The sequence below is a fragment of the Lampetra planeri genome, chromosome 24, assembly GCF_965212315.1.
Source record: "Lampetra planeri chromosome 24, kcLamPlan1.2.h2, whole genome shotgun sequence".
NCBI lineage: Eukaryota > Metazoa > Chordata > Hyperoartia > Petromyzontiformes > Petromyzontidae > Lampetra > Lampetra planeri.
In genome coordinates, this window is record NC_136130.1 from 6,762,105 (window position 1) to 6,787,739 (window position 25,635).

At 47.8% G+C, this 25,635-nt stretch overlaps 1 protein-coding gene across 1 annotated transcript; it reads left to right on the plus strand.

Moving 5' to 3' along the window:
- Window positions 1-224: 224 nt before the first annotated feature.
- On the plus strand, window positions 225-24,735 carry LOC144726686 (phospholipid phosphatase 3-like). The gene is made up of 6 exons (XM_078605477.1): window positions 225-482; window positions 12,947-13,104; window positions 15,921-16,207; window positions 18,290-18,347; window positions 21,986-22,162; window positions 23,885-24,735. Exons 1-6 carry the CDS (start codon window positions 341-343, stop codon window positions 24,029-24,031), a joined length of 969 nt encoding a protein of 322 aa, XP_078461603.1. The 5' UTR covers window positions 225-340; the 3' UTR covers window positions 24,032-24,735.
- The last annotated feature ends 900 nt before the right edge of the window (window positions 24,736-25,635 follow it).

A 25,635-nucleotide genomic window follows, 5' to 3' on the forward strand; every position in this document is an offset into this window, starting at 1 on the left:
AAAAACAGGATCATCAGCGCGCGCTGAACGGTTCGAGCGGCGTTGAACTTCTTTCGCACGTGCGCCACGGAGCCAGCCGCGCTCGCTGGCCGTCGTCTTAGCCTACGCGTAGGGGCATTTAATCTGTCAAGTCGATCGTGCTGCTGCTGTTGATCCGTGGGGGGGAGGAGGTGGAGGAGGGGTTCTGTGAGGGTGCAGAAAACATAAATAGGCCGGGCCCACTGCATGCGGTGTTCATTATAGACGCGCCGCGCCGGCTAAAGGAGGGAAGTCATTTCACTCGGAGGAAGGAGGGGCATTGAGAGAGAGAGAGACACACACACGGAGCAAAACTTAAGAAATGGAGACCTGCTACCAGTACCAGAAGGCGAAGGACCTGGAGACGGGATCCGGCTCGGATGGGACATGCAAAGACGGCTCTCCCCGCAGTCAAGCCGCCCGGGTTCGACTCCTTCTTGGCGACGTCGCAGGACTGCTCCTTGGTCAGTATGGAACTTGTTCGTTCGTGGCGCGCACGCACAGACAAAGATCTCCCCGCATATAGCCTGTGACAGACTGTAGGGGCAAGTGCTGTTAGCGAGCACCTGTAAAGGACGGGACGGCACACGGAGGGGGGGGGGGCAGCACCACGCCCGGTTGCCTTTGTCTCCCCAGTGGCGATGTTTACGCATCGCACCAGGTACTCATTTTATTGCTGAGCCAACCTAGGGGAGGCTCAGATAATCGTGAATGGTGTTGGCCGTGAGCGGGAATCGAACTCGGGTCGCCGGGCTCGTAGCGCTAACCGCTACACCACCGCTCCTCCAACACACGCGCGCGCACGGACACGCGTGTACACAAAGACGCATGGTACTGTTGATCGATTGATTCATTCCCGACCACGGCTCACACCGGTGGCTCGAGCGGTGATGTTTGAAACCGGCGTCCGCGTCCTTCAACTCATGCGATGTGCACTAAAGAAACCCTCGGCATATGTGGGAGACGAAGGCGGTCGGGCGTGGTTGCTGTTCCACAGCACCCCTGATCAACGCACGTGCATGGACACGCACGCCTGTGGCCATTTGTGTGTTGAAGCCAAGATGCATTGGAGGCGCCGTGTGTTATACAAGCTGCGATGTTAATGAAGCAGCCTTCTTACCAACAAAAAAGAATTTGCTCTGAATGCGTAACAAAGGGCATGGGCATCCTCGCGTGGAAATACGCGAACAATGGGCTGAATGGGGGATGTCTTTTGTTAACGGAGCCACATTTAGGCAGGGCTAATGGAACGTAAAAAAGACACGTGTACATACTATTAGGAGCTCTTCACGACTGTATAGCCTTGCTCCCCGAGTCACCACCACTACCACCACACCACCACTACCATCATCATCGTCACAATCAGTTATCCAATGCGAAAATGTGTTATTGACTGCGGTGCAGTGGCGATACACTAATTGTCCGGTGATGCTGTGTTGGCAGTTGTGCAAAAACACAAATAATAACGCAAATAATGACCACCAACAGTGCCTTTAAAACGGACACATTTGAATAAAAAAAAGCGACGTTTCAAGCAATGACCATTTTTAAATAGACAACGGTTCTTTATGTGCGATGATAAAGGGCCATTGCCCGAAACGTTGTCATTGTTGAATTGGTTTAATGGTAAAACGAGTAGACTATACAGTAGATACACATCTAGAGCCGAGGTCTGATAATCCTGCTGCGTTGTGGTAACACAAAGCCTGGCTCTGATAATGAGACCCAGAAGGTCGAAAGCGGTCCAGAGTTTGCTTGCTTAACAAATACCGATTGATAGGTTTAGTTCGGATAGCCAATAGGCGGATGGAAAATAACATAGTTATCATTATTTGGGATCCACAATGGAGTTCTGCTTGGAAATACATTGTAATTGATCAAATTGTGAATGTGGTTTTCATCCATAATGATTGTGTGGTGTGTACATGAATAATCATTTTTATTGTTTTCATCATCACCACCACCGTAATGCACATCCTCATCATCACGGCAGATGGGGGGCTTCGATCCAAGACGGGAATTTTTTTTTTGTAATGAAAACATTAGACCGCAGTTTTGTTGGCAATAATCATGGCCAGGGCATGTGTTTATCTGGGTCACTGCTGTGCTTATTGCAGTTCATTGTTTTGCTACCATATGTACATGCAAGCAATTAAAATCCACTCAGTATATTATGCTGGATGGATTTATATTGAGGCAGAAAGAGAAACACATGGAGTAGAGAATGTGTTACAGGTTAAAATAATAATTTTAAGAAGGACCATTGCCCAGGACATTTCACATTTGTTCCCAAGAAGAAGCATGCCCGAAACATTGCGTAATTATATATTGTTTCCTTTCAAGGCAGTGTTATTGACAAATGTGTGGAGTTTTTTGTTATCTGAAAAAAAAATCCTTTAATATTGACAATATATAGACTTGCCACATGCAATGATGCTTGCAATATGTTTGCTTGAGATTGGGACCAAAAGTGACCATGCAGGGCTCGGGACAATTTCTGCTTCTTAACCTTGACTCATGTTCAGAGAAAGATAAAGTTAAGCACATGGGGAATGGCAATAAAAATAACAAACCGACGAGACTAAACAACTTCTAGCATTGTTAGCATGATTACACTCTGAGAATTAACGCTGAATCACTCATTCTTTTCGAACTTATTTTTTGTGTGTTTAGTTTCTTGTCCTTCCCACCGCACCTCCGATTGGCACGGTTGGCTACGTACGGTGCAAAATAAGTTCAACATACATGCATGTGTAGCATCATGTAACGAGTTAAGGGTGCAGCCCTGCAATTGCTTGCTGACGCCACTGCTGGTGGACGGGATACTTTGGCCTCTTCTTCTATGCTGGTCAGACATCTTGAGAGAGGTGGTGGTTACCCACACTTTACTCCACCACGTGCGACCCATGGTGAACCCATTTGTACTGCTGGGTGGACAAGAGGTGGGGGGAACGTGGTTGGGGGGGGGGCATTTGAGAAACTTTTCCCCATTCCTTCAACTGCCCCACCTGGAGATCGAGCAGGCAACGTTTGGATTTAAATTGCATTGTGCTAACCGATCACACTACGGCAGGTATCCCCCAACACGGAACGTATAGGACGTATGACAGTAATTGTAAACTCTTACAAAAAGTTACATTAAAAAAAATTAAAGTTTGGCTTTTTTCCCCTGGAAAGGATGCCTAAGTGGGGGAAAATCACCCCCCTCCCCCATTAATCAGACAGGCAAACACAATATAAACTCAGACATTTAAAAAAATGTTACCAACTCATGGGAACAATGCTATAACCTTGAATAAGGGGGGGGGGGGGGGGGTGATGGGGGCTGGTGTCAGTTACAATCGGGAGTTATTGTGATTGAGGGAGCCCAGGGCAGGCCCACCCTTTCCTATGTATGCCCTCACCGTTCCTGGCTCCTGCCGCCTGTATTGTTGCCACCTTCCTTTACCGAGGGTGACAATGCGGCCTGGAAGTGGAGAAACACGAGCCGTCGAAACGCGAGCCAAAAGTCGTCGCTCTCATATGCACAGAATCGTGGAGGCTGCGCATGATGATGAGAATGGAAGCAAACAGTCATCGCCTGTCCTGTATGCATGTATGTTGAACTTCTTACGCACCGTACGTAACCAACCATGCTAATCATGACCACCACCACCCCAGCATGCTCTCATTTCTTGCGTAGGTTCATATTTGATATCTTTGACTGTGTCTCCCTCGTACGTGTGCTGGGTTTTCTCTGGGTTCTCCGGTCTCCTTCCCGCATGCAGCGTTGGACCTGGTTATGACTTGGATGGGAGTACAGCAAAGTTTTCTTGAATCCATCCGTGCAGAGCTTTTGAGTGTTACTTCTTAGTGTTGTCCTTGTGTGGTCTTCTTATTCGTCAATGCGACGTCTAACTTGTGTATGTTATGTCATCCGCGTGTTCCTCTTCTTATCTCTGTCATTCCAAGTTTGCAAATCTTTATTTCCTTGCAACACTGTTTAACTGTTTCGTCGATTTTTTTTTCTAATGTCAATGTCTCATCCACACATCCGATTAGAACGATTGGCTAAGTAGAGTGCGAAAGAAGTTCAACATGCATGCATGCATACATGTCAGAGCAGGTTGTATTGCTAATCTGATGTTTATTTTCATGATTAAGCTCAATTTCCAAAAAACACTCCCAATTTTCTCTGATCTGCCTCTTTATTTAATTATTCAAACCTATCCATAATACTGTTTTTTTTGGGTTAGATCGCGTAAATATAAATGTGTCGTTAAACCCGCCACCACCCGACATACCCAATTAGTAAGATTTGTCACGTACACAGAACATGCCAATTGGTTACTAGTACAGCACGCCGGTGTGTTGGAGAGCAAATCCCCAACATTTACAATCTGAGCACTAACCCAAACAAAAAACCTGTTATGGATGACATTGGTCGTGAAAGTCTTTGTGTTAAATTGATTTAAACCCAGTTCTGTCCCACCGAAAGATATCTCCAGTTGTTGAGCTGAGTTCCCTTCGCGACTTCTAATTATAAATTGCAATAAACAGGGCTTAAGTTCAGCCGAGTCGTTACGGGTCAGAGACCCAGAAAAGATTTCAGCTCCTAGCAAACCATAGTAGCTATGGCTACTAGTCACGCACCTTCTCCAGTCTGTCATCATGATCATGTATCCCCTTAAATAACAGAGTAGACAAGCAGACAATAGGGCTCCTTCATATAATCTGTCTCTCCACATTAAAAATAAAATATTCTTTACACAGCCCATCAGCCTCGCCACCTTCCTGGGAGCGAATCATTTCAGCATTCGTTGCTTTAGTGCGAGCAAACTCTAAACCGCTTTCGACATGCGGTGTCTTATAAGCAGTCAGGCTTCCTTCGCTCAGCACCGGTTAACTGCCGAAGGGTAAAGGCAAGAATCCTCTCTTCGAGATATGAGTCCATCCTTTAACCGCCGCACTCGTAGCGTGGGTGGCACTGATGCCCCTGCCTTACATTCTCGTTAGGGTTTGCCAATCCTTCACATTCTTTTCCAGGTGGTGCCACTGGTGTATGGGTCTGCGTTATCACGTTTTTGTTGTTGCTGTTGTCATCCGATTGATCGTTCTACCACGTCCCATAAGATAATGTTTGATATGCCCCCCTTATCTTGACCGATCTCCAGCCACTTGCCGTTTTTTCTTCTTATTTAATTTGCCAGCAATCGAAAATATACTGAGTGAGAAATTAAGAACCTGGCTATGACTTTCAAAAATCCAAATGGACGTCGCGGTATATACCGCTTGGCTGTGTGCAGTTGGCTGTGTAGAAACAAGTAAGGTAAATAAATAAATAAACGACACTTTGGACCTTGAAGTTCTAATCAAATACCCAAAGGGCAGCACACAGATACCACGATTCCACATCACCCCCACAGCATATCGCAGTGAACTGTAAACCGCACTGCAATGCAAAACCTGTACTTCATTTACAACCACAGCTTCTATAAAACTACACACTCTATACAGCTACACACTCTGCAGCCATCACACCTGAAGGTGCAGAGAATAACATGTTACGTCTCCAGCAGTGTGCACGTGAATGTGTGCAACCATTTTGTTCATCCACTGGTGGATGAAGGCCTCCCTATGTCTGCAGTGGTTGTGGGGGTTATCAGACCAACAACAAGGCTGGTCAGTGTTGGTTAGTGCAAACGGAGACCATAAAATTACAGTACAACAATGGATTATTGCCACACTGCCCTTTCCTACCCAGCACGGAGCCAGAGGTATAGATTTGTTTTAATTTACGGGACCATTTTTGTTTCATAACCTAACCCAAGTGCTGCGGTGGAGCATTATGGGTAATGGAGAAAGGTACAGCTCTGCAATTGCTCACGCCGCTGCTGGCAGAAGGGCCTCCTAGAGGGAGTTTTAGAGAGCCCCTCTAAAGCGTAGTTTGGCCTACGCTTTCACAATGGCCAGACATTTTTACCTCACCACAGGCGAACTGACTAACCTTGGTATACTATTTATACTGCTGGGTGGACAGAGGCGTGGGATTTAAATCCAGTGTGTTAATCATTACACCAGCAGCATCAATCGTGTAATACGTTTAATTAATCTATTCCACGTCTCCATATAATGCTGGGTTTATAGATATGGAAGGTACATCGGACAAGACACTACACTATATATAAAAATAAATCTAGATATATAAGACAGAGTGAATTATTTAGTTTTGGTATATAGGTTGGTATTTACCTGAAGCTATGAGAGGAGACCCTTGTGAGATTAAATAGGGTCATGGCTGATAATATTTGCTCTTTCACACATCTACTAAATTATTTACAATCGCTGCACCCACATTTAGAATGTCGCTGGCTCGTCTGATGCAATTTTAAGCCTCACCTTCAGCCCTGTACATGGACCGTGTTTTTGGTTGTTGATACGTAATTTTATAAATTTGCAAAAGAGGTTGGGAGGATTCATTTTTGGGGGCAGGAGGGCAAGTTGTGTTGCTTCTTGTGAATTCTGCTTTTGGCTCTATTTAGTAAATTGTTTTATGATATCCTTTCCAATTGTGTTATCGGTGCCATTCATTTCATGATCCGAAGTATACACTCAGATCTCTCGGAGGGCACCACGACATTCCATGTTATAGAACGGCCTCCAGAAGTGGATACTACAGAGTTACCTCTGAGATCCCTTCAAGTGATCTCTTCCACACAAAAGGGGCAGCACTTTTCCATACACTCTGCCACAAAGAGTAATGTCCGTCACACATCAGTGAAACATATGTTTTGAATTCTCAGAGCTGTAATTTAGCTAAATTAAGTGCAGAACCAAATTTAATCTGATGGCCTTTTGTGTGGACATCGGTGACTTCTCTGTGATCATCAAATCGGTACGCTTGAGAACCCGGTTTCAAAACCAGGATTTCAGTTGTTCCGGCTCAGTGCTTAGACCTCCGTGTTTTTTTTTTACTTCGCGACTGGCCAATAACTTTAGAACCCACAGTCCCGTGTCAATTCTTACAAAGTCTTCTTTCATTCGTAATGATGATCGGCCTCGGGAATTAACCAAATCGGTCACTCATTCGGTTGTTGGTTTTCTTGAGAATTTTCTGAGATACCCTTTTCCAAGTGAAATCCTGGAATACTTGTTTTTGTTTGAACCCAACATGGGTAAGCGCATCATGGCTCTATTGAGTCAGGATTTCCTGTGCAAAGAAAAATTAGATCAGACTTTTGTTGGGGCAGATCTCCTGGGGACACTTTGGATATGAAGTGCTGGCGATTAAAAAAAACTTATTTGGCATTGGGGCCTTTTAAAAAATCAATGACGGAGCCAGTGGGGGGGGGGGCACGTGGCCCCCCAATGATCCGATCGAAATCCCTAATTTCGATCGGATCATTGGGGTTTATTAGTAATAAATCGGCATTTTGCGACCCCCACTGCCACTGTGTAGCATATTAGTACGTGCCAGGGACTCTATGAGATGATAGGACAATCGTCTGAGTCCATAATTGGCAAGAAGTAACGGCAAAGCAGTTATAAGTGACTCGGAATTGTGCGCAGTTGCGTATACAGTACACGACTTCCCTGAAGGCAAACACCTTCAGCGAGCGCGATGCCGATCACACACGGTTCGAATTCGACCCTCGATCGATGGCTGCACCATCGCCGCACACGCGTCGAATAAAAATCAAGGGACAAGTTCTTACTTACTCACAACTCCTATCATTTTTCATTGCTGGAGGGGTTGCCCTCCCTACTTGAAAATCCTGGCTCCGCCTTTGCAAACAAGCCCCACAAAAAACATCTTCAACATTAAATTATAGGCAGGTATAACTCCCAACATGTTCAATTTCCTACCCTGGGTTTCGTTTAAACCAGCACTTTGCTGAACGAAGCTTATGGGCAACGGTAAACCGCATCCACTGCACAAACCATGGCAACAGTTACGGTTACCTGATGCACAAATGGAAAATAAATAAATAAAACTCTCCGGTGTGCAACTGTGGTCACCATCCAGAGCAGACCATGGAACAAATAACAACTCAACGTTTCGACTCACAACTACGAAGGAGGCACCACAGCGATACACTCCGCTACTTCTGACGCAATTACCCGGCTCAAGCATCTCGATGTACACATTTCTAATTGTTGCTCAACATCAACATGAGCTGCACAAATAAGAAGACTGAACGAAAATAGGGTTGGAGTATGTTGGCTGAATGTTATTGTTTGAGCGCTATATGTGCGACTGTTTTAATTGCTGTGTTCTCAATGTAAAATGTTTAATACCTATCACTCTGTGGATAACAAGTTGATTATATCTTCTCCCTTAGCATGTCTCAACATAAAAACTGAAATGTGTTTTTAGTCCATCAGCCTGTTAACCTTCCAGACTTATGTTAGCCAGCAACATTTGTTTAAAAATAATAATTCTGCAGAATGGTTTTGCTGTTCTGGAACTCATCAGCAGAATTGAGTAAGCTAAACAAATACTCAACGCTGCCTCTATATATTTGTATATTTTTTTTCTTTTAAGGCAGTGGTATTGACGAACGTGTTGAGTTTTGTTATTCGTATCTCGTGCACCACTGCCAACAGAGCAGCAGCATCAACGAATAATTTGTCTAAACAAATACAACAGACAACTTATATGATAGCACTATTGTGCAAAAAAGCAATAGTGTGTAAAACCACCAGTGACTCTGTTGACGAGTCCCAGATGGACACATCTAGTCCAGAGTTTGCAGGCTTATACAAAGCCTGCTGACTGGAGGTCAATAGCCTGATAGACCAAATATGTGTTTTATTTTGCAGTTGCGAGGAGATATGCTTTGGGAAATCGTGTGTTTAACTTAATACACTGAATACTCCGCCGCTGTGCTCCGTGAGGTTCTGTGCAACACTTGGGCGCAGGATCGTTGCCTTTGGAGCCATGACTTCACAAAGGGGCCTTGTATTTTTACAAACATCTATTTTCAGAATACATCAGTGGCTGATGGCAGGAATTCCACTGGGTCACTAATTCTTGAGATTACATTCTCTCGAACGCAGACATTAATGACTGTCGGCAGTAACAGCTTTATCATTTGAAAGTTGCTCAAAACGCGAAAGAATGTTTCCTTGTTATATGTGAGTGGAAGAAGATGGGGGATTGGATATCATTAACATCCCCGCAAGATATGGTGCGGTCCACTATGAATGCGAGCACCTGTTGTTCCCCTAGGGGATTTGTTCAGTGCATTGGGATCGTCGCTGTTACTTGTGGCATGTACCATTTATATACTGCGAGAGGAGGGGGGGGAGGATTGTAGCTCACATTATCAAGTACCGCAGCACTTAAAGGTTTTCATTTTTAATTAAGCAAAGAGGTTGTTAAAACAAACGCTTAAGAGCGGATCATGTTTTTTTCAATTCCACTCGTGTCGTCGATTATACATTTAACATGACGGAGTTTTGGCATATTCTGAGATGGGAGAATGCAGCCTTTATTTAAATATATATTTAACAAAAACCACACACATACAACATAATTGGCATGCCAATTACCATAGCAACAGTCGCTGCGGAGAAGCACGGTGGATTAAACTTTAGAGAAAGGGGCAGGGTGCTGGAGTAAATCCTGCGCAGGGAGCTGTGGGGTGCAGCTGCATCTGTGGGTGGAGAAAGGCGAATCAGCGCAAGTTAAAGATCCCCCGTATATCTTCTTGGTCCTTTCGGTAAAGTCACGTAGAAGGGAAATAAAATAATAAAAATAAAACATAATAAAATAATTCTCACGACGTTTCGGCCACAACGCAAGCAGCCGTCCTCAGGTGAAGAACAGGTCTGTCGGAAAGACAGCGCCCATTCAGACGCGCCCATTCCGACAGACCTGTTCTTCACCTGAGGACGGCTGCTTGCGTTGTGGCCGAAACGTCGTGAGAATTATTTTATGTTTTTATTTTTTTATTTCCCTTCTACGTGACTTTACCGAAAGAACCAAGAAGATGAATCCCTGCAGTCACGAAAGCTTTAAATCGAAATCCCCCGTATAGCCTGGACAGACTGTTGGGGCAAGTATTGCTAAGTGAGCGCTGAATGGAAGTCATGTAACATGCCAGCATTTATTCAGCGAATCAATGCACAGGCAAAGACAAATATCCCCCGTATAGCATGGACACATTGTTGGGGCAAGTGCCATGCCAGCCTTTATTCACACGAAGACACACACAGATTAGTACGTACGGTACGGCAACATACATACAGGCAAAGGTTCCCCATATAGACTCCATAGACTGTTGTGGAAAGTGCTTCCTTGAACACCTATGTCAAGGCTGGCATGGCACACGAGTAGGGGAGATGAGGGGGTAACCAGCACCATGCCTGACGACCTTTATGTCCTCCGTGCTAATATTTACACACCCTGCACCGCATACTGATTTTAAGGCTGAGTCAACCTAGGCAAGTGCCCCCAAGACAGGTTGAGGTCCAGCTTTCCAACTGATGTCATACGTGCCCAGGAATCAGGTCACCACTCCAAATACGGACATACACACCAATGCGTGTGAACACACACAAAGACAAAGAACCCCCGTGTAGACTGTTGGGGCAAGTGCTGTTAGCGAGCACCTATGAAGGCAGGCACGGCACACGAGGGAGTTGGTGGCCAACACCACGACCGACCGCCTTTGTCTCCCCAGCGGCGATGATTTTACACACCGCACCACGTACTCATTTGAGGCTGAGTCGACCCAGGGGAGGCCCAGGACCGGTTCAGATAATCACCAGTGGTGTTGGCCGTGAGCGGGAATCGAACTCGGGTCGCCAGGCTCGTAGCGCAACGCGCTAACCGCTACACCACCGCTCCCTACAATGAACACACACACACGTACACACTGGCACACACATACACACACACTGACACACACACGCACGTTACGTACGCACAAACACCGGCAGCTTGCGGTTCGGTTGTACGGGTGAAGAGGATGGCCAAGGAAAACAGGGCGAGGGAAAGAGGCCAAACTGCACAGTCAACACAGCTGAGATATAGATGGGCACTGGGTTTTGTATTGAAAAAGCAAGCCCCCCCCCCTTCTTTGGCTGTTTACACCCCTCCCCCCCTTCCCGAATAGTTGTTTTTGTGCGAGTGTTTGAGGGCACAGCGGTAGCCCGCAGCTATTTCTGAACGTAAGCTGTGGACTGAGTGAGGTGGCAACAGCTACAGAACACCTTTTTTTCTTAGTCCTCACTTCCCAACAAAGCCAGTGGGGATGGGGCCCTGGGTTGATCATCGTAAGCATTAGCAGGAGCAAAGCGACGATCTCCGTCCGCCGCTGGATGATGATCGATCGACAAGCCGTCGCTGTCTTCCCCGTTCCTGTGACGCATCGATGATGGTCCGTCTAGCGACGCGTCCTGCCCCAAAGCCACCATCCCTGACTTTTTGTTGACAGTTAATAAGATGTCTGAAAATGGAATCATCTCGAGGATGTGGTCAATGATTAATGGAACTAAAGCTAAGACTCTTGTATGCAGTAAAAAAAGACAATAGTGGTCTGCCATTGTTTTATTTTAATTTCTCACGTGAGTTAGACCTGCTGATGTCAAGGCAGTATCCACCCTCGTTTTGGGGAAGTGCGTGTTTCCGTTATTCTGAATTACTTTGTTGGTTTTTAACTGGGCACGGTGCCCATCCCTCCAAGCACTCCTCGTTCTCAACCCTGCTTAGTCACTTAGATTTACAGAGATGGGCGGCATTCCGTGTGATATCGTCTCGGGCCATATGTACAACGTTAGACCAACTCACGATGACTTCATCATCATGGTGGCCACGGCTCCTGTTGAAGTCACCACACCTTGCTGCCGACGATTACTCCCCTACTACACGTAGCCTCCAAGATATGCCGTAGCAGTCTCCCAACCCCATCTGGTCTGAGGTCTTCCCCTCGGGTAAAGGATTCGTGGAGGGCATGATACGCCACGGCGTTGAGCTATCATTTTTTGGCCAGGTCTCTTCTGAAGAATAAACTAATAGCTCATTGGGCTTTATCTGGTAATAGTAACAATAGTTTAGTTTTATATATTTTTTGAGTGATTTGTTTATGTTTCCTATACTTTGCACTCCTATCATGTTTTTGTATTGTTTGTTGTTGTAACGTTCTGACCCTGCACCCCTACTGGACATCTGTGAAAAAGAGAGCTTTATAGCGCATCGGATTCCTCCAGTATGAGTTAACATTCTGATTCTGTGAGTCTCGGTAACCGGGCCTCCCCCATCCTGCAATCGTCTTCTTCCTCGGCGAAACCCTTTTTTCGCTTTTAAAATGAGACGCAAATTTGAATATCTCTCCTCGAAAAAGTAAAATCGGCTGTGTCACTGGGGCACAGCAAACAACAAAAACTATAATAATAGCCATGGTAAAAAAAAAACAAGCAGGTGGATATGTCGGTGAGCTTTTACTGCCTTTAGTTTTGACGGAGAACTGGTCCACGTGTGTCTCGGGAGAGGGAGCAGCACGCGGCAGAACCCCCGACGTATAAGGAAACGCAAAGCTTCTCAAACTCCGCTCCATGCCGCAAGCGAATGTGGATACTTTTTAAAGCGAAAATGCGCGGGCTAATTACGTGCTTAAAAACAAAGAGCGGTTTGTTCTTTTGGGTATCCAGTAAATATTCATTTTTTTCCATCATATTCGAGGGAAATAATGTATATATTTTGGCCGACTCGGATTTCTCTGGTGTCACAGTTATTATTATTCATATACATTTATTATTGATATAGTGGATGTTTTATGCGAGGAGTGGTAGAACGTGGCGGCAAGACAACAATTTTGAAAAATTCGGTTGGTGGGTCACTTTTAGATGGGGTGAGGCAAAGAAAAAAAGAATAAAATTTTGGAGATTATGAGAGGTTTTTATTTTATATTAATTAAAACAGTTTTTTTTCTCCCACCCTCAGCCGCGCTGCCATTCTTGGCCCTGGAGTTGAACCTTCTCCACCCGTTCCAGCGGGGATTCTTCTGCGGCGACGAGAGCATCAGCTACCCATATGAGAAGAGCGAGACGGTGCCCGATGGACTACTGAGCGCCGGGGGATTTCTCATCGCCCTGGCCACTGTGAGGATACACGCGCACACACGCATGCAGACGCACACACATGCACACACGTGGAACCCACGGGTGGATTAACACAGTGGTTTAGGGGAGCTGCAGCCCAGGGACTTGGATTTGAAGGGGCGCGTAAAAAAATATTTTGAAACGGAAAAGGTGAAGCCCTGCAATTGCTTGCTCATGCCACTGCTGGCAGAAGAGCCTCCATTCGAGGAACTTCTAGAGAACCCCACCTTGGTCGGACGTCTTAGAAGAGGTGGGATTAACAACCCCAAAAATATGTGATTGCGAGTGACCTTGCATGCATATTGTGCTCTTGGCATGTAGCGAAATGTTTCGGAGTGCAGGTCCCCTTATTGTCAGCTGTCCCTGTGCAGCACAAGGTGACCCGGCACATGGCTCTGCAATGGATGTTAATCTGCAAGTAGGGAGCGATAATTGTCATGTGAATAAACTGTGGGTAATTTTTCAAAGTTGAGCAAATTTGAACTGGGATTGACATTGTATGTTTTTTTTTAGTTATGGGGGAAACCAGGAGAACCCGGTGGAAAGTCATGCAGAACAGCGGGAATAGAACCCAGAGCCTGATTGATGTGATGCGGAAGTGTTACCGCGGCACCACGCTGCCACCTCAATAATGGTCGAAATACAACACTGTAGCACTGTTAAACCGTATGGGTAAATGGTCATTAACGGTAGAGCTTCACTTTGTATATTACCACCGGTTAGTTGCATGATGACATTGTGATCGTTTAGTTCATTTTAACTTTGAGTTAGCTTTACAATTCGTACATCATTGGTGGTGATAATATTAATAATAATTTTCTTTTATATGGCATCATTTATGCAATCAATTATATTATCCAGTTCCATACACAGAAAATACAAAAACAAAGCCACACTATTTAGCAAAAAAAGTTAATATGCAAATAACAAGAACAAAATACGCATAACAAGAAAAAAATCATCGCAGAGCAAATCTATTTAAATAAATATATCCGTTCAGTATTCGTACCCCAGACCACGATCCCAACATTTCGCCGGATTTTGGAGAACCTTGACTGGAGGGGTGGTGGAGTGGCCAAAAAGCTACGGGCCAGTTGGACAATAATGTAAATGCCTATTTTCCAGCATATGGTGGTAAAACAGTTGAGGGCAGGCATTGAATATACACAGTAGGCCTCCCTGCCCCCAAACTATAACAACCCTGGGCCGCTATAAAACTTAATCAGACCAGACCCTGCACACACCCTCTGTGTCTTAGCTCAGGGCGGCCCACACATGTGTGAGTCGATGTACAACAGCAGGCGGCGGGGGGTGGGGGGGTGTGGAATTTAACCCTTTCCCGTTCCGATGATGGTACCTGTACGTCATCGTAACGAAATCGAAATAAAAACTCTAATAATTAACTTTATCGGTATCGAGGCTCCTACAAGGCAATGCGGGAGGGCGTGTGGCACGATTTGGTGCCAGCTACCGTAGAGCGCGGTCGTGTCACTACAGTTCCCTGCGGTGAGTACGATGTCTTTAGAAATAATGGTGCTATGTCTCTCTAAATAAAACCAACACTGAGCCGTTTATGCGTTTCGAGATTGAGAGGTGAAAGGGACCCCCCCTACCCTGCAACTTGCAGACGTCTCAGAATGGGAGAAAGGGTTAATTCTGCTGCTGTGGTGCATTGCGATCGAGTGAGCTCTCTGCGGTGCACCTGTAGATACCAGGAGGCAGCTGTGGGAACCAGACCAATTTTAAATTGGTGACCATGGCGAATCTAAAATTGGATGTGGGGCAGCGTGTGTGTTGCCAAAAAAAAATCTGCAGTCGGTATTGGGTGGGGGAAGGGGGTGCAAGCGGGAGGTCATTGGATAGTGGCACATGGGTGTGGGATGATCGCCGTGGCCCAGGGCTGCTGGAGGAACTCTTTTATGGTTAGAACTGTCGTCGGTTTACACTGCACCAGATGTGACGTTGGCTGTCGGCGACCCATGGCTCTCCATCTGTGTGAACCAGCAAACACCTCACTGTTGTCCTCCCCCCGCCCTGCCCGCACCGACGATGAGCACAGTTGGCTACGTACGGTGCGAAATAGGTTCAACATACATATATACATTGGGGGGCAGTTCCAGAGTTTAAAGACGGACGTTTCGGATACTGTGCAGCGGAGCGGTGGCGCACTGTGTCAGCGCATTGCACTCTAAAACCAGACGCGTGCGCTTGATTCTTCCCGGCCGTAACTAATACCAGTGGCGAGTGATGTCTAGACTGGGCCCGAGGCTTCTGCTTTCCGATCACCAACCTGCACTCTTCGGCATGGTGAAGTCTCGTCAATCAACCCCCATGACCTGTGCAGGCGTGGAGAGGTGCTCATCCAGCAATGGACTGACAAAGGGCGAAACAAATATTTTCCTTGAAAACATTATTTAATTTTTTTTATACTATAAGTGATGACGTACGGTCAACCAACTACGATTGAGAGGCATGACGAGGCTTTCATCCAGTAGTAGATTGACAATGTACGTGGTGGGGATGAACCTCTTTGTAGAGCTGCCACTTCACATGAATGGTAACCACGGTTCACGTACCGCCACGCGGTAACTACAGTTCATTTACCGCCACGCGGTAACCAGTTTACGTACCACCACGCACAGGTGATTGGGGGCGAGCTATATGCCACCTGTTCTTCCTCCTCCTCCTTATCGTCACCATCTTTTCTTCTGTTCCTCCATCTCGTCCACCCACTCATCATGATTCCTCCTCCACCCTCCTCACCTCCGCCAATAATTCTCGTCCTCCACCTCGTCGTCCTTGCCCTCCCCGCGCAGGTGATCGGGGGTGAGCTGTGCGCCGCCTGCTGCCTGGGCCACCGTTGCCCGCCTGTGCTGAAGAGGGGCAGCTCGCTGCCCGGCGCTCTCTACCGCACGCTGGGCGCCTTCCTCTTCGGCTGCGCCGTCAACCAGTCGCTCACGGACGTCGCCAAGTTCTCGGTGGGCCGGCTGCGGCCGCACTTCCTGGACGTGTGCAAGCCCGACCGCGCCCTCTACAACTGCTCCGAGGGCTACATCACGAGGGACGTGTGTACGGGGGACCCGGCCGTCATCACCGAGGCCAGGTACGGTCATCGTCGACGGTGGGCGTTTGGCGTAAGGGAACTGCGTCGCAAAATACTTGGGAGGTGGGTCATCAGAAATTATTTAAACGATCGATTACTCTTAACCGGCCATCGTTTCAATAATGCAAATGATGGGATTGCACGAAGATGGCCGGGCGAAAAGTATCAGCTGCGTTCTCCAATGCGTGCCGCTGAATGGGGAGGTGATGGGCAGGGCTTGGTGAGGTCGGCATCATCAGCCCTGTAGCGGTTAGCGCGCAGCCCTACAAAACCTTAGACGCGAGTTCGATTCCCGCTCACGGCCAACACCAGTGCCGATTATCTGAACGGGTCATGGGCCTCCCCTAAATCTAGTCAGCGTCAAATGAGTACCTGGAGTGGTGTGTAAACATCACCACTAGGGAGACAAAGGCGGCCGGGCGTGGTGATGTCCATCCACCCCCTCGTGTGCCGTGTCGGCCTTCGTAGGTGTTCGCAAACAGCAATTGCACAACAGTCTGTTAAGGATATAGGAGGGTTCTTTGTCTATGTCTTTGTGTGTGTGGGAACATCGAATCACATGAAACCTCTGCTGTTGAGGTTGGCTGCAGTCCTCCAAATGGGTGTGAGCAGTCACGTGTCGAGGGCCAGCATTACTTAAATATTTTCAAATTTCATATATCGTCACGCTCAAAATAAACAATGTAGCTGCGATCATTGGCAATGCTCACAATTCAAACATTAATGAGATTTTTCTTGTAAGTGAGTGTTATTATTTTGGGGTAGAAAAATGTGAAAGTTGCCATTTGGAGGCCAGATGTGTGGAATGTGCCCGTGCGTGTGAATGCGAGTCAATTGCCATCATTCCACTGCAAAGCAAAGGGCCCCCCTCTTTCCAAGAAATGATTTGTTATTAATTTTTTAAATAATAATAATAAAATAATCATTATCCTTGAGCTAATCACCGCTGGATGAAGGTCTCCAAAAGTTGTCACCATCCCTCATGCAATAAATATCTATGCTCTTAAGCCAGGAAAGTTCGAGTCACAAGTCTCTCTGCTCCTAGAGGGCCCAGCAATGGGACGTTTGGCCATTTACAAAAGTGAGAGTTCGGCTTCATGTGGGAGAAAACCCGACGCACACCCGAGGAGAATCGCACCACACATACCAGAAAGGGCCACAGAGATCTCCGCACAGATACATTGAGTCTGCGGACAGACTAAATCCGCGCTGAGTGGACCATATCTATCTCCTGGCCAGATCACAGCCCAGAGGGCATGGGAGTTTCACAGATATGTGACCCACGAGCCCTTGACCCCAAGCGCTACATTAACAGAGCTGGATTGCATCACAGTGGGGTCACCCACACTTTACCTCATCCCAAGTGAATTGGCGATTGACTCACCGCAATGTTTTCCCCAAGTGGGTTTCTTTGTGTACATTCGTGTGTCCCTGCGATTAAAGCGCCCTGAGTGTGCCCGATATTGTCAGGCATCAGAAGCCAAGACGAACACTATGGGAAACTGCTTATGATTAACATGTGTTGTAGGCTTGGGCTGTGTGAGGGTTCCACAGGGCCAGTAGATGGTAACGCGGCAGTAGTGGGTTTGATGTGCAAGCAGATATTGTCCAATCGCTGTTGAGTAAATCCATCTGTGTGGAGGCTTGAGCGTGTCCCATGTGAAGCCAAACAAAAAAAAACTCCTCGTTGATGCAGTTGGCCAAGCAGCCCAATGTGGCACGACCCACCTCAGTGAATTTTCGGACTCAATAGTTTGCAGAGCTAATATATTCTCTCTTGTGTATGAGGAAGTGGAGGTGAATTGTTTGTATTTATTAAAGCTTAGCTTTTAAATTATTTTAAAATGGACATTGGGATACATATAACATTTGCTTTACAATAAATTAAGCCGAAACATTAATCTCTATTCTAATTACTTTGAGCATTATCTGCAGAGGTTTGTGTAAACAAAGGATCAACATCAACCTTTAGACAGGAATTCTGATTAGCACGGTTGGCTCCGTACGGTGCGAAATAAGTTCAACATGTAGTACATTTGTTTATTTTCTGTTAACGCCTGCCTGTTTATTTTCAACTCGCAGAAAATCCTTCTACTCTGGCCACGCTTCCTTCTCTATGTACACCATGGTGTTTCTGGCTGTGAGTATCGCAAATATTCACACACTCACTGTGACATGGATTTGCACCGAAAGCAACGCTTAAACGCTTCGGCTTCTCGTATCACATCTCTCATCTCACTTCATCCATTCCGATGCCCTGCTAGAGTCTTGCCGAGGGGAACCCCCCCAATCGCCCCACCCCCGCCGCCACCCCCCCAGTGAATGTGGCCACGTGACACTATTCCGCTAGCCTTGGAACACTCACAATGACAAAACTGCCAGGCAAAGTCCGACTCAAAAGTTTCCACATGCAAAAATGAGAATCGGGGGGAAGCCTAGAGCCATTGGTGGAAATTCCACATTCCCATGGCAGGCAAGTGATCTTTTTTCCCATTGGATGACCTCTTAAATTCCTGCAGTGTCATTTATCAACCATGATCTGCAAGCTGTTGGCTGAAGGGCTCCCCAAGCCGCCACCGTCTGTCGCAGACCTGCATGTAGCGTGACCCGGAGTTCCGTTGACGGCTCCACGGCCGACTTTCGGTGGGCGAGCGGCATCTGTGGGCCGGTTACACGAAATACGTGACGTCGCTTTCCTCTCAGTCTGCAATGCTAACGGCGTGTGGGAACTAAGTGAAACGGTTAACACTTATGGAACGTTACGCGACGGGGCGGCTGAACCCCCTGGGAGGGACCCGGTTGCATCGCAGTCGAATCCACGCGACTACGGTTGTCGTTTTAGGAGGCCGTGCCCCGGTAAAACGTTGGCACGGCAGCTAAAACAACTCACTAAATGGGTGGGGCGCAGGCGGCCGGGCGGGCGGGCGGGCGGTGCGGTGCGATGAGGCTGCGGAAAAGAAATGAATGAGAGGAACCTCTGCCCACTGCCATCTCGCGCCGGCACTCTTCCGCCCGTCCCTCCCTAACGTCCTGTTGCGGAAAAGGGAAAAAAAAATTTGCACGGCAACAATTCCCACACATACTCAGATGTTGAGGTTGGCACATATCCTGGGACGGCGTGTAAGTAGTGCTTGGACCTTTGGCTGAGATCGGATAAAATTAAATAACGTTTAAAACTTATGTTATATATACACCCGTGCATCCATGCTATGTATCTCAATGTAAATAGATACTTTATTTTGCTTTTTTTACAAATGGATATCTATATATGTATGAAACGCACGGTGCGGAGCAGGGATGAAATGGTTAGCACATTGTGCTATGAACCCTTTGACCCGAGTATGAATCCTTTCCATGACTAATATCTGAACCAGTCCTGGGCACGCCCTTAATCAGCTCACACCAGAGGTCGCAAACGGGTTTTGATTCCTTACCCGTACCCGGCCGCACCAGGGTCGCAAACGGGTACCCGTAGCCTACTCGATACCCGGCTACCCGTACCTGGCCGGGTATCGGGTAGGGTATGGATACGAGTACCCGATTGCGACCTCTGGGATGAAGCCATGTTACAGGCGCGGGTGGGTTGATTCTAGGAACTTGAATTGTGAGAAAGACAAGACGTTGGGAAATGAGTGACAAACGGTTACTCCCCAGTGACTCACGGCCTACCCGTACCCGTACCCGGCCGTACCAGGGTCGCAAACTGGTACCCGTACCCGTACCCGGTTGGGTACAGGTAGCCGGGTATCGGGTAGGGTACGGGTATCGGGTACCCGATTGCGACCTCTGGCTCACACAGACCAGTATGGTAAAATATGGTCTAACAACCCGGATGACTGATTTGACAAAGGGTTGTTAAGTACTTCGACTTGATGTTCATATAATAAACAAGATACCGAAATAGTGGATTGAGTTGGTAGTGGTATAAAGTACGCATGTGTTAAATGCATTACTCCTGTGTTTAATGCATACGTCATTCTTTATTTAAGTGCATCGAACAAGAAAATAAAGGGAGTTAACTTTAATTAACTTTAAAAACAAACATTCAAAATAAAAGCAAACAAAACTGCTTGCCAAATGAATAAAACTAATTTACGCAAACAAACAAAACTATAATCTCCTGCAGCCAGGTTTAAATGAGCCCTAAGTTACGCAGACAACGATTACGATTAACAAAAAAACATTGTAAACGGACTACTTTACCAACCTTCGGCGGGTAAGCGTCTACATTCTTAGCTCACTGCCAACGCAGGTTCTCAGGTTTTATTGGAAGCTGAGCCTCAGTAAGAGGTGACACATATCCCTGGCCACGCACCACTAAACAGGACGGTGTCGTCAACGCTGGCCCAAGTCGAGGGTTTTCCCAGACCTTGCGTCTGAGTGACCTTCCCTGCCTTCGAACGGACACGCTCAAATATTTACGATACGCAGGAAAAACATATTTTGCGCCCAGCTTGATGCAGAAGGATAGGCGCCCCGCTCCTGGTGTCCGCACCCTTCCCCGTGACTCACGCTGGTGCGCAAGGGGGTGAGTCTCGGGCCCGTGTCTTCTGAGTCACGGCTCGGCTATGGCACAGCCTCTATTGCTCGTGGCTCGGCTCGGGCTTGAGCCGTTCAGTTGCTTCCCAAGACGCGTGAGAGCAGAACTGCCTTGGTCTGGCATGGATGGGACCAACTCAAGATAGGCGCATGGCTTTGAGCTGACTCGCTTGAGCCAAAGCCAAGCCGAGCTGTGACTAGAGAAACGAGCCTCGGGCTGTGCGCAAAGGCTAATGCTGTAACCCACTACACCACAGCAGGATAGCATTGGCCTGGGCGCCTACTGGCATTCACCACAATCGGCGATCTGTGACCACTGCGAACTAGCTCGCTGGCACTGTCTCGGAGAGAGCTTCACTCGCATTCACGCGTAAAGGCTGCGCCATAGATAAATTAAAAAAAATCCCGGTTGGTTGATTGGCAGCCCATCATGCCTCTGGAAGGTGGTAATATATGGACCACTTTGGAGAGAGTCAGCAGTGGTTATTCTCTAGATCTCAACTGGCCCATGTCATCGGTATGAATGCGAAATTTCCACCACTGGGCTCACGGCCACCAAATAACGTGGAGAGGCACTCTGAGGTTCGGCTCACTGCTGCCAAGCGACCTATGTACGTGGCCAATCCTTTGTCAGTCCACTGCTGGATGAGGGACCTCCCCACCCTGCGGGTCGTGGGGGTTGTTTGACCGCACATTACCACGACGGTCAGTGCACGTTGGCCAAAAGCAGGGAGCAGAGATGTGGGGGAACATAATTGCAGCAGCACAACGGATTTTGCCACAGTGTGGTTGGCTACGAATGGTGCGAAAGAAGTTCAACATACATACAACATACGTGATATCATCATCAAAAAGCCGATGACCAAATCTCCCAGAATACATCCGGTCTCATCAGATCTCAGATGCTAAGTAGGGCGCATGCTAAGCAGCCGCAGCATAGTCCATAAGTTGTACCGTACTATGATGCTCCAGCGTCTATGTTTCCCAGCATTCCGCACTGAAGTACTCCTTTCCCGCATTTAGCGCAGAGAGCCCCTCATCCAACAGTGCATTCACACATAGCCGTGGACGTTCGTGTACATCATCATCAGCAACAGCTGGTGGCCTCATCTATCACTCGGCATGTCCCATCGGCTGTGTGCCTTACTGTGCCATGTGTGTAACGATGTGACGTGTGTGACACGTGCCATGTGTGTAATGAAGTGTGCTGTGTGTGTGCGACACGTGCCACCCTCGTAGCTGTACGTGGAGTCTCGCCTGCGCTGGCGCGGCGCACGCATCCTCCGTCCGCTGCTGCAGTTCGTGCTGCTGCTGGTAGCCGTGTTCGTGGGGCTGTCGCGCCTTTCCGACTACCGGCACCACTGGAGCGATGTGCTCGTCGGCTTCTGTGCCGGGGCGGCCGTCGCCATATTTACGGTGAGCGACGGAGATGACGGTGGCGTTGATCGCTCGCTTTGTGCGCTGCTGAGCCGAGCCGAGTGTCGGATCGCCAGATTTGAAGATTGTCGTCATCGTTTTTTTTTGTATCTAGATTGAAAGCTACATTTCTTTGTAACTGCTTTTTGTGTTTAAATGTTGTTGTCCTTCCCCTCTGATTAGCACGGTTGGCTATGTACCATGTGAAAGAAGTTCTACATACACGTACATTGTTGTCATCTGCAGCAGCGCCAAAAGTAGTAGCAGAAGCAGCAACAGTGGAATCAGCAGCAGCAGCAGCACAATTCTCGTCGTCTCCAGCACGAGCAGCCCCACCACTTACCAGCACCAATGCCGTCGTTCGTCATCAGTAGCAGCAGCTGCAAAACCACCACCACCACAATTCTCGTCATCTCCAGCGCTATTACCCCCACCAATACTACCACCCCAGTCATCATCATCATCATCGTCAAGAGCAGCAGCTGCCGCCCAATCACCTTCTTTGTCATTGTTGTTATCATCATCAGCAGCTGCAGGAGCTACATCAGCAGGAATCAGAAACAACAGCAACATCACCATCACCACAACCATTCCCATCATCACCATTACCAACACCACCTTAATCATTATCACCATCCTTATCGTCACTCGCCCTCATCTTTACGACCATAATCATCCCCATCTTTTAAGATCACAATAATCCGTTCTGTTTCTGCCGCCTGTGGAAGACCGCACTGCTTCCATGCAATGCAGCCTCATTGGGCTGACCCGAGCCCTTCGCTCTGCTCCGCTATTCCCCCTCCACCACCCCCCCCCCAACTCCCGCCTTATCGTGCCCTTTCTCTCTCTCGGCTATCGGCTCCGCTGTTAGCTGGAGCGTCGTCCGTCTCTTGAGCAACTTGACCTGCTCAAGTCGGCATGTTTTTCTTGTTAGCTGCAAAGACGGGGGCGCCCGCATACCCCTGCCAAGCGCCGTTACCGCACCTAAATATATACGAGGCTCCCCACGCGGCCTCGCGCTCCGTGCGGTTATTTCGGCTGCGTTTCCAGGGGCTAGGAAAGAATGGCCTCGCGGGGGGTGGGGGATTTCAATGGAGATGTGGTGAAGTGGGAGCGATGTGGACAGAAATAGAGAGATATTCAGAGGGGAAGGAGAGCGATTCAGACTAGATAGCGATGAGAGAGATCAATCAGCTGCTGAATTTTAATTACCTTGCTATGTGTATAAGGCTTTGCATTTGAGATGAAATGTGAGGCACTCCTAATTTGTTGTGAAATCTGGGCCCCCTGAATCTGCCTGGGGCCCTAAGCATTTACTTGGTTTGCTTGTGCCTAGCACCACCCCTGACCGCTGGCTGTGAGCAATGCTGCTCCTCCTGTTGTTGGATCTATTCCACACAAACGAAAGTGGGCCCAGAAAGGCTAACCTGTGTTTCCATTTTTTCATTGCACGTTGCCGGAAATGTTTTGTCTCACGTAAAGTCTGCAATACGTATTATTTTGCGTTCGGCTACAGCCAAACCTTTAGTTTTTTTCTTATTCACAAAAAACATTTGCTTCCTCGTGCCACTGCTGGCGCAAGGGCCTCCACCACAGGGAGCTCGAAAGAGCTCATCGAGGGCCTACTGTTCTGCACGAACCGTAATGAAAAATACCAAGAAAAAAACGTCTCCGAAATGTATTGCCAGTCGCTTATTGCCGTTTATTTTTTGTAACCGGCAGGTGGTGAGGGTGTCGGGCTTGTTCGAGGCGAGGGACGCCGAGGAGAAGGACGGGAGCGAGTTTGGCGACCGCCACAAGTACGTGAACGAGGACATCGAGATGGGCGGCGTGGAGACCTGCAATGGGCACCCGGTGGAAGCATCGTGAGAGCTCGCGGCCCAACGCACGAGGACGCACGGCACCGCGACGACGCGCGCCACCTCAACGCACAACGTCTCAACGCGGGGACCCGACGGCGCTCGCGCTGGAACACCGGAGCCGCTCTTCGTTTCGGTCTACTGCTGGGCCCGGTCGGTGATAGGGGGTTGCCACCTGCCCGGGTGTTTTATCCCCCGGATTGACCTCCTTCTTGAGGTTGCCGTACTCTCTGGATCTTAAGTCATACGCTCCCTAACTTGTGTCAATTAGAATTATACAAATCTGGTCGCACGAACCTACCCGGATTGTAAGATGCACGCCCAACCTTTGCGTCGTAAATATAGAGGGGGAAATGTGCGTCTTATAATCCAGAGACATTTGTAGCCATCTTGGGAAATCTATAGGTCTGCCCGGGACATTAAAATTCCCACCGTTTGTCCGCTGTGTAATAATAATTATAATACACCACTCAAGACAATGCATCTTCATGTAGTGCTGCCCTCTTCTGGCGTTTGTGACGTACACTGCGCATGATACGTCTTACTTTCTGTTGGTACCACGGAGATGGCAACCCAGTCAGCGACCTCGAAAATATTTCCACAGTCGGCATACGACATCCAGTATAGCTCTCGCGATGGATGTAGCTGCTAGGCAGACGCCACCTGTCCCAGTGTACCAGCAAGGTATACAATATTCAGTGAAAAATTAAGCCCTGGCTACAGCACCCAGACCTGTCGCTGGAATGCCTACGCCATCAATGCGACAAATGCTTAAGCTACAGCCCACCAAGAATGTGTATTTGTGTACAAGCATAGTGAATTCGGTGTGTAAGTGTGGTGTATTTAGTGTGTGTGGAGAGTTCATGTAGTGGTTAGAGCACTGCACTACAGACCTGGCAACCCGAGTTCTAATTCTTCTCGCAGCCAACATTTGGTGACCAATTTCTGAAGTGGTCTGGGGCCTCCAAGGTCGACTCGGCCTTCAATGAGTACCGAGTGCGGTGTGTACACATCACCACTGGGGAGACAAAGGCGGCCGGGCGTAGTGCTGGCAACCCACCCACTCGTGTACCATGCCGGCAGGCCTTAATATATGTGCTCGCTAACAGCACTTGTTCCAAACGGTCTGCTAAGGCTATACGGGGGTCTTTGTCTCTATTGTTTGTGTTCCGTGTGCACACGTATTATTTACGTTACGAGGTCCTGCCTATGAATTTGATCAGCAAATTCGCTTCATCGCTGCCACTGGGACACCTCTGCCATGGGTTAGCGACTATTTTTCTATTGCGTTGAGATTATCTGCTGCGATGCCATCGACTAAACCCGCACAAAGATAAATACACCGCATTGGTTGTGCAGAATGTGCATAGCTCTACACTTCTCTGAGCTTTCCCTGCTTTATTTATTTTTAAGATGGCGACTTTTTTAGCGTCATAGCAAGCATTCGAACTTTTAACGAAACGTGCAATCCATGGTGTACACGGTTAACATTTGTGTGTTTTACGACACAGCGAGGGTAAGGTGGCTTCCCTGCACGCAATACACGTTAACTGTAGAGCAGTGCTTGGCCAGGCTTTACGAATAAAAAAACACACACTTCCAAAATGTGTTTTT

Coding starts and splice junctions, on each gene's coding strand:
- LOC144726686 (XM_078605477.1), top strand. CDS start 341: ATGGAGACCTGCTACCAGTACCAGAAGGCGAAGGACCTGGAGACGGGA. Junction 16,208..18,289: donor GCCGTCATCACCGAGGCCAG/GTACGGTCATCG, acceptor TTCAACTCGCAG/AAAATCCTTCTACTCTGGCC. Junction 18,348..21,985: donor ACACCATGGTGTTTCTGGCT/GTGAGTATCGCA, acceptor CCACCCTCGTAG/CTGTACGTGGAGTCTCGCCT.